At 42.7% G+C, this 13,203-nt stretch overlaps 1 protein-coding gene across 1 annotated transcript in view; it reads right to left on the bottom strand.

The window, feature by feature from the left end:
* Positions 1 to 13,203, bottom strand: part of NFKB1 (nuclear factor kappa B subunit 1) — a 100,459-nt gene that overhangs the window by 55,843 nt on the left and 31,413 nt on the right. Inside the window, exon 5 of the mRNA XM_014575416.3 lies at positions 10,755 to 10,853. Within this exon, the coding sequence (XP_014430902.1) occupies positions 10,755 to 10,853 (99 nt within the window). The remainder of the gene's footprint in view (positions 1 to 10,754; positions 10,854 to 13,203) is intronic.

Raw genomic sequence — 13,203 nt, 5'->3', positions numbered from 1 at the left:
CATGCGGAAAAAAGAGAAGCACATGCATATATTTTTGCAGGATTAGGATCATGATAAGCAAAGTTCCTACAGCCACTGAGGCAGATTTTTGTAGAATTCTCTCTCTTAGGGTACATCTATATACCTACATTACTTTGCAATAACTAGCGTTATTTATTTAAAAATAATTTAGTCTGCATCTAGACAGCAGGCAGTTATGTTGAAATACTGTCAAGCTGGAGGACTTCTTACTCTGACTCCTGTAACCCTCATTGTACGAGGAGTAACGGAAGTCATAGGAAGAGTGCTCTATTTCGAAATAAGTGCTGTGTGGACGCTCCCAATTTTGAAATAAGCTATACAATCGACGTAGCTCAATTTGCTTAGCTTACTTCAAGTTAAGCCCTCCTGTGTAGACACATCCCTAGTTTCTCTCATCTTTTTTTCCTGACACAATATTAAAAACTTATGGCTATAGAAACAAGTGATGCCACAGAAGTTGTATACGCTAAAAAGAATGGATTAAATACCAATTTTATAAGGGCTTTCTTTTATCTATGATATGATACAAATCTCTCACTAGCTTCTGTAACAAGTTGTAATCATCAGCTGATTATCAGTCATCTACATCTTAAATTACACTGAGTGTAAAATCTCCAAGCCCATTGTTTCTTATATATCCTTCCCACAATTTCACTTCATTAACTAATCAGTTTATCAAGAAATCTTTCCTCATGTTGAGCCCCAGGGGAAGTAATTTGCATTACAGAATCATGTAGATTTAATCAATCAGGATATAATACCAATCTGACAAAATGTCCAATTATACACACCATTCCTCCATATAGAAAAAACCTCCTCTAACATATAATGAAAGCTGTTGATGAAGAACAACTTGATATCCCATGCACTGGAAATCACTTTCCAGCAGTTGGAAAGACAAGAAGAAAGTGATGCAGTGCACCATGCTGCAGATTAACATAAGAACAGCCTCATTGGGTCAGACCAAAGGTCCCTCTAGGCCAGTATCCCGTTTTCTGACACTGTCCCAGAGGGAATAAACAGATCAGGTAATCAAGTGTTCCATCCCCTGCCCATTCCTAGCTTCTGGCAAATAGCACCGATGGACCAGCTGATCCTCTAGATCAGCAGTGGGAAACATTTTTTGGGTTGGGGGCCACTGACCCACAGAAAAATCAGTCAGGGGCCAGAGGCTGTGAGGAGACGGCAGGGAGGCTGGAGTGCCAGTGTGGACTCCCCAATGCTAAGCAAGGTCCTAAGCCTTGGGGGGCCGGATCCAGGCAACCCAGGGGCACATTTGGCCCCTGAACCTTAGGTTCCTCATGCCTGCTCTAGATGGGCTTATCTAGTTCTTTCTGAACTCTGTTATAGTCTTGGCCTTCACAATATCCTCTGGCAAAGAGTTCCACATGCTGAGTATGCATTGTGTGAAAAAATACTTCCTTTTGTTTGTAAAACCTGCCCCTTATTCATTTCATTTGGAGACTCCTAGTTCTTGTGTTATGAGACAGAGTAAATAACACTTCCTTATTTACTTTCTCTACAACCAGTCATGATTTTATGTTGTTCTGTCATATTACCTCTTAGTCATATCTTTTTCATGCTGAAAAGTCCCAGTCCTATTAAACTCTCTTCCTATGGAAGCTGTTATATACCCCTGATCATTTTTGTTACTTTTTTCTGATTGTTTTCCAATGCCAGCATACCTTTTCTGGGATGAGATAATCACATCCGCACACAGCATTCAGGATGTGGGCACACTATGGATTTGCATACGATATTTTCTGCTTCTTATCTAGACCTTTCTTAATGATGACCAACATTCTGTTTGCTTTTTTGACTGCTGCTGCACACTGAGGGGATGTTTTCCAAGAACAATCCACAATGATGCTAAGATCTCCTTCTTGAGTTGCAACAGTTAATTTAGATCCCATCATTTTATACGTACAGTCGGGATTATGTTTTCCAGTGTGCATTACTTTGTATTTATCACATTGAATTTCATCTGCTATTTTGTTGCCCAGTTATCTAGTTTTGTGAGCAGGCTGGGTGACCGGGGGGTGGGAGAAGGAAAGGGGCATCTACTCCAGGGCCTGGCATTTCAAAGGCTCCCAAAGCTCCCATCCACCACTGCTGCTACTGCTGCAGTGGCCAAAGCCATGGGCACATTAAATCACTGCCGAAGCACTGCGCCACACGCTCCATGAGGCTCTGAGGGCTGGGGTGGCTGGGTGAAGGAGACACCATGCTCCAGGTGGCATGTAGGATTGGTTGCCTCGGTCCTACCCCTTTCGCCTAAAGCCCTGCCCCTTGAGGGCGTGTGGAGCTGCCCACCCCACGTTGCCCAAGGGCCCACAGAGGCTTTCGGCTCCCCAGTCTGTAATATATTTTTGGAGCGTTTCACAGTCCACTTGGGACTTAAGTATCTTGAGTAGTTTTGTAGCATTTGCAAATTTTGCCACGTCACTGTTTAGCTCTTTTCTCTAGATCATGTATGTATATGTTGAATAGGACAGGTTCCAGTACAGACATTCGGTTTCCTATCTTGTAACCAGTTATCAATCCATGAGAGGATCTTCCCTCTTATTCTGTGACAGCTTACTTTGCTTAATATTAATAGCCTTTGGTGAGGGATGTTGTGAATGGCTGTCTGAAAATCTAAGTAAACTGTACCCACTGGAAATCCTGCAGCATCTTATAGACTGAAGGCTGTGAAAATGCGGTTATTTCGAGAAGAAACACTTCTCTCGAAATAACTGGTAAACCTCATTGTATGAGGAATAAGGGTTACTTCGAGAGAAGGGTTTTCTCTTGAAATAACCATGTCTTAACAGCGTCTGTTATTTCAAAATAGCACCATAACGTGAATATGCAAATGAAGCGCAGGATATTTAAATCCTGGCTTCATTTACAATTTCAAATGTCTTCATTTGCATCCCTCTCTTGAAAGAGGGTGCAAGTGTAGACATACCCTAACAGATTTATTGGCGCATAAGCTTTTGTGGCAAAGACCCACTTCATCAGATACATGCATCTGACGAAGTGGGTCCTTGCCCACGAAAGCTTATGCGCCAATAAATCTATTAGTCTATAAGGTGCCATAGGACTTCTCATTTTTTATGTAGATTCAGACTCATATGGCTACCCCTCTGATACTTATAACCACTGGGTCCACCTTGCTTGTTGATCCTAGAATTCTAATAGATTGTTCTTTATAGGGGTATTAGCATATGGTTGAGTAAATGATTAACCAATAAGCCTTGGCTTATTGGTTAATCCTATCCATTTGGTTAATCCTAACAACTACAGACACTCCCCCTGCACCTTGCTGCCTCCCCACGAGCACCAGCTCCATCAGAGCTGCCTGCCCCTCCCCAGAGGCTGGAGCTGGGGGAGGCAGGAGTTGGCACTTGGGGGGAGGGGTGTTGGCTTAAAAGCTTCATTAAGCAGTCCCCTCCACCATGCTGCTGCCCTGAGCAGGGCGTCAGGGGGCTTCTTGGGAATGGGGCCAGAACACACTGGCTGTTGCCCCCGCCCCGGGGGAAACTATCGACTAATCGTGTAACCACTTAGGCTGTGTCCAGACTCAGGGGTTTTTTCGAAAAAAGTAGCCTTTTTTCGAAAAAACTTCACCTGCGTCTAGACTGCAGCCGCGTTCTTTCGAAATTAAATCGAAAGAACACGGCTCTTCTTTCGACGGCGGTAAACCTCATTGCACGAGGAAGAACGCCTTCTTTCGAAAGTTCCTTTTTCGAAAGAAGGCGTTCTTGACTGTAAATAGGGCTTCTTCGAAAGAGAGCATCCAGACTCACTGGGTGCTTTCTTTCGAAAAAGCAAGCCGCTTTTTCGAAAGTTCCGCGTGCAGTCTAGACGCTCTCTTTCGAAAGAGGCTCTTTCGAATGTATCTTTCGAAAGAGCCTCTTTCGAAAGAGGCTTGCAGTCTAGACATAGCCTTAGATTTTGTGTGGTTACATGATTATTGACTTAATACCTAACACACGCATTTTTGGTGTGTTCAATTTTATGAAATTTTTGATTTTATAACTTTCTTAATCCTCAATGAGTATTTAAACGGGGGATCTACTGTACACAGATGACCAAATGACCTCAGCTTCTTATATTGATAAGACACTGATAATCAGAACTTACTATTATTTCACTACTCTAACGTCTGATCCTTATTTTCTTTGTTTCCTTTAACCCTTCTTGACTACACTTGGAACAGCCGCAACATTTGCCATGTGTCCTCCCACACCACTCCATCCTACTCAGAACTAAAAGCTGGCCAGTTCTAGGAAGCATGTGTCTGTGAAAATCCTCTCATAACCCACTGTCAGCTACTTACTTTACTTGTACCATTCAATACAAGTGCCTCTAGTTTGACAATGTGGTTTAGTCTAAATACAGGACTAGCACTCATGACCCCCCGCTTTGATAGCGAATCAACTGATAGCATTGGCTATGTCACTGCCTCATCTTCCTCCTTTGAAATACGGCTGTAACAATACTTATTTGTCAACCTCAAAGAGGCATGATGGATTATTAATTAACATTTACAAAATGATCTGAGAATGAACATTGCTACTTTTATCCCAAGTATGAGGATGATGACAATGATTAACAACTCTCCAGGACACATTATTTCCTGTTTTTGAGACATTCATTTTCACTGTTATGCAGTGCCTTGTATAGCTACACTGGTATATAAATGATAAATAAAACGCATGGTCCATATTTGTGTCAGAATATCAGCTGTTCAAACCACAGGTGAAACTGTATCTAGAGCCCCTGGGTTTTCAGGACTTTCCAAAACATCTGAAAGCAGAACATTTAACTACTATGGTATCAAGATTGTAATCTTCACATGGTTTACTTAGCTCAACACAGTCTTTGTTTCTGCATAGCGGGAGAAGCCAGAGTTCTCTAAAATGTTACTAGTCTATAAATTCTGAGATCACAAAACCAGAAGGGGGCAACGTGATCATCCGGTCTGACCTCATGCAAAAGACAGGCTACAGACTTCCCCAAATTAATTCCCCTTTGAGCTAGAACATTTCTTTTACAAACACATCCTCTCTTGATTTTAAAATTGCCAGTGATGAAGAATCTCCCGCATGCCTTGAAGTAAGTTGTTCCCATGGTTCTTTACCCTCACTGGTAAGCATGTGTACTTTATTTCAAGTCTGAATTTGTCTGTCTTCAGCTTCCAGCCATTGGATCATGTTATACCATTGTCTTCTAGATTGAAAAGCCCATTATCAAAGTTTTGTTCCCTGTGCAGCTGTTATAGCCTTTGTCTTCCCTTTATAAAATAAAGAGATAGCTCCACAATATTATCTATAATAAATTAAACAGATTGAGCTCTCTGCCTTTCTTATTTAATGGCCTTCTGTGCCTTCAATTATTCTCCAGGCTCTACTCTGACCACTCTCCAAACTTTCAACATCCTTCTTGAACTGTGGACACTGTTCATGGTATTTCACAATTGGTTTTAAATTTTGTCTGGTAACAGGCCACTTCCACACGTACTTAACAAAATTTTTCTACTAAGAACTCCAAAATAGTCACAGACATTCATTATAGCCATTAAGTACATTATTTCTAAAAAAGTTACACAAAATGTATCAGTGCCAAAAAATCTAGCAGCATTCAGATACTACAGTGATTGGTGCCAACATAACAAGATAACTAAAATAAAATGTGTCAAGAAGAAAAAGTTCAGCTGTTACAATAATACCTAAGCATCACTTTACTGTACAGTTAAAAAAAAAATCAAGCCTATTGTTTAACAAGGAAATTACTAAATATTTGGCTTCGAAGAAGCCAGTTATTATCAAAGACAATGAAAATAAGAAGCCCCTAGAAAAGTATAGTTGCAGTATTTACTGTGCATCCACCATATGGAAGCAGCGATCAATACAGGCAGTCCCCGGGTTACGTACAAGATAGGGACTGTAGGTTTGTTCTTAAGTTGAATTTGTATGTAAGTCAGAACTGGCGTCCAGATTCAGCCGCTGTTGAAACTGACCAGCGGCTGACTACAGGAAGCCCAAGGCAGAGCTGCTCTGCCCGGGGCTTCCTGGAATCAGCCGCTGATCAGTTTTAACAGCGGCTGAATCTGGACGCCTGGGACAGAGCAGCTGGGGCGCTGCCGGGTAGGTCCAGTAGCGCTGAGGAGCGGCACTGCGGGACCAACCCGGCAGCACTCCAGCTGCTCTACCCCAGGCGTCGGCGAGAAACATCCCCCAGCAGACCAGGGAGACGTGGCCCACTAGCTGCGCCCCACCCCTCAGCAGACCAGGGAGACGTGGAGCAAAGCTGTGGAGGACGCAGGCGGCGGGTCTCGGTGGTCCCACCGCCCGCGTCTCCCTGGTCTGCTGGGGGGTGGGGCGAAGCTAGTGCGCCCCCCCCCAGCAGACAACGCTTTTCTTGCCACGGAGGACACGGGCGGCAGGACCGCGGCGTGTCTTGGTGGTCTCGCCGCCCGCGTTCTCTGCGGCTTTGCTCCGCGTCTCCCTGGTCTGCTGGGGGCCCCCCCCCCAGCAGACCAGGGAGACGCGGAGCGGCTTTTCTCACCGCGGAGGACGCAGCGAGAAAAGCCTGGTCTGCTCAGCGGGGGGGGGGGGGGGGGAGGGGCGGCGGAGGCGCACTAGCTGCGCACACACCCCCCCCCAGCAAACCAGGGAGACGCGGGCGGCGGGACCGCTGACATGCTCCGCGGTCCCGTCGCCCGCGTCCTCCGCGGCTTTGCTTCACGTCTCCCTGGTCTGCTGGGGGGACTCCCCAGCAGACCAGGGAGACACGGAGCAGCTTTTCTCGCCGCGGAGGACGTGGGCGGCAGGATCGCAGTGCGTCTGGGCGGTCCCGCCGCCCGTGTCCTCCAGGGCGAGAAAAGCCCCGTTTGTATGTAGAGATCCGACGTAAGTCGGATCCACATAACTTGGGGACTGCCTGTACATCTAATCTGATGAAGTTAAATGTGAGTATGCAGCATTTTATCTGATGTTTCTGTTTAAGAGACAGATTTGTTTAGAGATTTAAGGGACAGCTTGAGACCTAGTGAATTTCAAAACCTAAGTTGAAAACTGCTTCCCGGAGTCTCCTCAGCAGTTTTTATGGTTTGCAATCACATTTTCCTATTTAAAGATGGTTTTCTGTTCTTCAGACAAAACAAGTAAAACTAACTACACAAAGTCCTGTCAAATGTATGAAGTCAACAATCTAAAAATTGACAATCTTGCGCAAAAGAGGTTTTTTTTGCACAAAACAAACCCATCTACACTACTTGTTTTTATGCAAAAACCTCTTGCTCAAAAAGCCTCGGCAGAGAATATGCAACATTTTCATTAGCATATTCTCTGCTGGCAAAAGCCTGCAGTGTAGACGTAGCCTTAGTGATCGGCATACTATGTAGACTCCTTTTTTCACAAAATGACAAAACTGTAATCATGAATATGAAGCTCAAGAGCTTTTAGATGACAGCACTAAAATTCTATATATCATAGTTATTCTGTGTTAAATTCTTTGTATTAAGTAGACACAAGTCAAAATTATTATAGATTTTTAGATAGTATTAGCTCTCCAGCCTACTTTAGGTAGCTCTAAAATCCAACATTACTGAGGTATGTCTAATATCCAAATCCTACACTGTAGATACACACAAATAATGAAATAATCAACTCTACCGTGCTTTGAAAACGTACTATGCAGTGTGCTATTATTACTGTTGTTGTACAAATAGTAGCTTAATAACAGTACAAATGAAATAAAATGCCACACGCTATAATGCCACAAACGCACACACAGGTCTTCAATCTTACCACATCTTATTGATTTCTATTTCTTATAGACTTAAACTGATATGTTGACTTCTGTTAAAAAAAAACAGTGATGACATGGCAATTAGGCTTTTAACTCAGATTAACAATACTAGAACCCTGGGAACACCAATGGATTTTACCTTGAGCTTTAACTAGAATTTAAAACCAAGTCACCATCTCTTCACAGCTGTTTTAGCCTGAGTTAGCTAACGGGGATTAGATAACCCAAGTTAATAAACATACCTTTTTTGCAGTGTAAACATGTACTCCAGCTCAGATGGAAGTTTTGCACTTGATCCAAGCTCTGCAGAAGGTCTGACTATGCTAATGTAAAGCTCCTTTTCTGGCCTTGAAATCTACAATTTAATGAATCTATGAAGGGGAGAAAAGCTGCAGGGGTCTCCCTAAGTCTTAGCAATTTATGGCTGCCAGAATGAGTTGTAGGGGATCTTGCTAGTCAGTACTGGATTATTAGAGGCTGCTTTCTTCTTCATAACTGAGCTGACCTCGATGGCCCAGTACTGAGTTGGTGAAGGCGCTTGCAGATGCAAACACTTCCCTTCCTGAGCCGCACTGATCACACACTTGGCACAGTGATTTTCATATTTCCCAGTTCATAAGATCTCCCTTCGATGTCACTGTAATCATGAAATGAGGCCTTTTTGGTTAAGCCAAAAGTGGGCACAGATGTAAAATACACAAGGGACCACCGAGGGATTCCTCTGCACTGGGTAATCCTCCACTGGCCAGGTAAGCAACTTTAAGATAGCTTTGCACATCCAAAGTGATTCAGACCTATTGCAGCAGTACACAGACAGCTCTGGATCTCTCTCTCTCTCTCTTTTTATTTTTCACTAACTATTGTTCCTACATGTTCAATTGGGTTCATCGAGATCAGCTCAGTTATGAAGAAGAAAGCAGCCTCTAACACAACAGAAGGGATGTTTACGGGAAAAGGAGTGAAACACTTTTCACTGGCACAACTTGAATCACATACAGACACTAACAGGCTGTGGCCAGGAGGAACTTACTTCATTCCTTTACCAGCCTCTTCCACAATATATTACTGTGTTGTGATTTGCATCAGATAAAAAAACCCAGATGGGTCCCATGGGAAAGACTGAAGTACTTGACATTCTGTCTTCCAGCTTGTTTTCTGACTAAATCTTTTCCACACGCTGCTTCCCATTGCATATGACACTATCCAAGATCCAATATTACTATGTAATCCACCAGTTAATCTTATCAATGATCAAGAGACATTGAATCAGCCTTCAAAGATCCCTTTGCTGGGATAGGTAATTTTATTTCTAAACCTGCAAATGAAATATTTTTCACTGTCTCATTGCCATCATCATGTGCAGGGGAAAGGGAGCTGATTCTTTGCCAGAGCTGGAAACTTTTCAAAATAGTTTTGCACAGCTACACGAAACTATGGTTTCCAATTTACCAGACTAACACCTGAGGCTGTAAGATTTGGTGCTTATTAATTGACTGATGCTCATTCTAACTCAGAGTGGAGATACAATTGTTCTAAACCCTAATTTCTCCCAAAATGCGCAGATGAACAGAGCATAGGCAACAGAATGCACACCAAACACAGCCCAATGCAGAAGCTCATCTTTAATGCACAAAGGAGTAGGAAGGAGGAAAGAATTCACGAGTTAAAAAGCGATTAATTCTTGCTCTTAATGGGCACATCTCTAGTGGAAAGATACAGAAATTACACACAGCCATACTAATAGGCTGTGTCTACACTGGCAAGTTTTTCCGGAAAAGCACTGACGATCTAATGTAAAATCATCAGTGCTTTTCCAAAAAAACTATGCTGCTTCCGTTCGGGCAAAAGTCTTTTTCCGAAAGACTTTTGCCTGAAAGGCCAGTGTAGACAGTATAGTTCTGTTTTCTGCAAAAAAGTCCCGATCGCGAAAATGGCGATCGGAGCTTTTTTGCAGAAAAGCACGTCTAGATTGGCCACGGACGCTTTTCCGCAAAAAGTGCTTTTTCGGAAAAGCGTCCTGCTTATCTAGACGCGCTTTTCCAAAAATGCTTTTAACGGAAAACTTTTCCGTTAAAAGCATTTCCAGAAAATCATGCCAGTGTAGACGTAATCATACAGACTTTTGTTAGTGATACTGCTATGGGTAACTTGGAACCCACTCTGTGAAGAACAAATGAATGCTTCCCTCACTAAAGTCAATGGATCATAATTCATGAGCTCAGAAAGCTTAAATAAAATATAGCATATCTTTCCCCTGCAATATAAGGAGAATGTGATTGCTGAGGGAGCTTTAAGATGAGAGGTTTCTTAACTTTAGTGCTGCTATAATCTCAACCCTGACATTATAGATTTGTTTCTTTGATTGATGGTTTTTAATAATAAAGACTAAGCTGCTTGAGAAACACTGCATTATGAGCCTTGTCCAACTCCTGTTTGAGTCAATCTGTCTTTGCAGTACCCTTCACTTTAGGCATCCATTTTTAAAAAAAAACCTGGTCCCAAAGGCACTAGCTGCACTATGTGCTTTCAATCACCATCACCACCACAGCGAGTACAAGCAAACATCTGGAAAGATTATATGACCTCTTTTTTTTTTTTAGGGGAAAAAAATTAGTTTCAGAAGCCTTGTGCTAATTTCTGTTCTTAAAAACTTACCAGTTTAAACACACAAGGTTAGTTTGTGAGGGACCAAAGACATTCAGCAGATTCTTTTTAATTTATGGGAAGAATTTTCACTAGCCAAAAACAAAACAAAAAAAACCAGCTAGTGCCTTATTTGTGTAACAGTCTCAGAATTTAAAAATCAGCATTGAAATACACAGTTCTGAATAACTTCGAACAAATTTATGGTAATGTGCTAACAACTCTTCTAAGGGTTTCTTGTGTGGCACTCACAATCACATTTTTAAATAATTAATGTATTATGAACTTACTTTGACCTGAGGGTATGACTTTTTGTTCTTTTCACTAGAAGCACCAGGAAGTCCACCATGTGATGGTCCTTCACATACATATCTGAAACGAAACCCCCTCTGTAGAGATTTAAAAAAAAAAATTGAAAATCATTACTTTAAAACAACTATTGATAACTTGAAATGTTATGGCTTCTAATTCTTAAAACACTCTCTACATACTTCTACATGGGTGAAAGACACTTTTATTCTCATTTACATAAAGACTGGCAACAGGAATCTCTTTTCCCAATATTAACATGATTTTACTAAATAGATTTAGGTTTAGGATTCCTTTGTACTCCAGAAACGGGTCAGAAGATGGATGAAGGATTTAGAGTAGTGAAGAAACTGGGTATTGGCCTGATCGATGGGTAGAGATCAATCTAGCAGTCATCAATTTATTGAATTAAGAACATATGTGATAAATCGACTGTTGATCGCTTTAGCATCGATTCCAGTACTCCACCTCAACAAGAAGCATGAGAGGAGTCAACAAGAGAGTGTGTCCTGTAGACACACCACAGTAAAGATACCGTGGTAAGTAGATCTAAGTATGTTGACTTCAGCTACATTATTCATGTAGCTGAAGTTGCGTAACTAGGATTGATCTACCCTGGTAGTATAGATCAGTCCACTCTCTCCATCATGGTAGCAATCAGGGGACGCGAAGAGACAGATGAGGAGCTTCAACAGTGCAGGAAAAGTAGAGGGTAGGGGGAAAACCAGGAATTCTCCCGTTTGCAGAATAGTAGCCATGAAACCAACAAGAATATTAATTTCACATTTCATGTCAGGATCATCATATTTTGGTATTTCTAAAATAAGTTTTCCAGGGATCTTTGGTTTGCTAAGAAATTTGTTCCATATAGGAACCAAAGCAAATTCAAAAACAAGGAAGTTTCTGGTGAACCAAACCCCTGAGATGATGAACTGTGTTTAGGAACACTTCTTCTCCTCCCCCACCACCTTGCTATTTCTATAAGGGCAGGGGAGGGGGTCAAGAAGGAGTGCAAAGTGTTCCAGTTAGGAAACCTACACAAAATAATTCACATTTACTATGAGATTACTTTTACACTGGACATAAAAAAATGAGGGGAGACTGCAAATTTTTGCATAGGAACTCTGCCTGCCTACAGAGGTTGCCATTGGAAAGTCAGCCTTCCACAGTAATAACCACACCACTGTATTTCTGATAACACTATCTCTGATTCTGAGGTTAGGAATATACACAAATAGTCAGATCCTCAAATCTATCAATTAACACAATACCACTGATGTTAACAAACAAAAGATGTCAAATGATTTTTTTCTATCAGAGAGAAAGTTAAACAAGACAGTTCAAATTAATTGCTATATTCCAGGGGTCTCCTGATCCCCTGCTTAATTTGATCCAGCCCAGCAAGTCTCTGGGCTGGATCCAGCCCAGCAAGCCCTGCATTCTGCCTGCAGGCATTTCCCCCACAGCTCCTACAAGCCAGGAATCACGGCCACTGGGAGCTGGGGGTGCGGTGCCTGTAGGCAAGGATAGCACATGGAGCCATTTCCTCCCACCAAGGGCCACAGGGACGTGCTGGACACTGCTGCTTCTGGGAGTGGCAGTGGTGCGGGGCCATGACAGGTGGGAAGCTTGCCTTAGTTTTGCTGCACCACCAAACAGGAGCTGCCTAAGATAAGCGCCCTGAATCCCCTTCTGCATCCCAACCTCTTGCCCCAGGCCTGAGCCTCCCTCCCCCACTCTCAATCTCCCTCTCAGAGCCCTGAACTCCTCCTATCCCCTCACACACTCCCATCATCTGCCCCAGCCTGGAACCTCCTTCTGCACCTGCACCCCTCATTGTTGACCTGAACCTCTGTGCCTTCCCTTGTGGGACTATATGTGACCTGCAACTAATTTTTTCTGAGGGTCAGTGGCCCCGGATAGGAAAAAGGTTCCCCATCCCTGCTATAGTCACTGACATATGAAGAACGGCAAAATTTACTGAAACTGAAAGTCATCATGAAGGGAGAATGGGGAATTTGGGATATAGTGGTATTTAATAGGATCTATTTTAAATAAATGATATCACACCTTTAACTGCAGCGTAACAAACGCAGCGTTACAAACTCTCTGACACTTTCAGTCAGGAAGGTTTCCCCTCTTAGGCCCCAAACCCGTAATTAACAGAACTCTGTTGCGTTCAGTGTGATTCTAGGAAGCGCAGCCATCTGCCAAGTAGGCTCTCTGCAGGCAAAACTTGCACAGCAGGATCATGCTGCAGATCTCTGACACCGGGTTTCTCTGAATGCAAGAGAGTCAGCCCACAGCTATTCACAATGCTCACACAATTACTCTTCAAATGAGTAATCAACCTCAAAGTCTCCACAATATCTATCCTGCTAAAGTCTTTGCTGTTTAAATACTTGTCCCTCATACAATGCTTGACTTTCA

This window comes from Pelodiscus sinensis, chromosome 5 (assembly GCF_049634645.1).
Source record: "Pelodiscus sinensis isolate JC-2024 chromosome 5, ASM4963464v1, whole genome shotgun sequence".
Lineage (NCBI taxonomy): Eukaryota > Metazoa > Chordata > Testudines > Trionychidae > Pelodiscus > Pelodiscus sinensis.
Note: the sequence above shows the minus strand (reverse complement) of the source record. Positions and strands in the feature narration are given on the sequence as shown.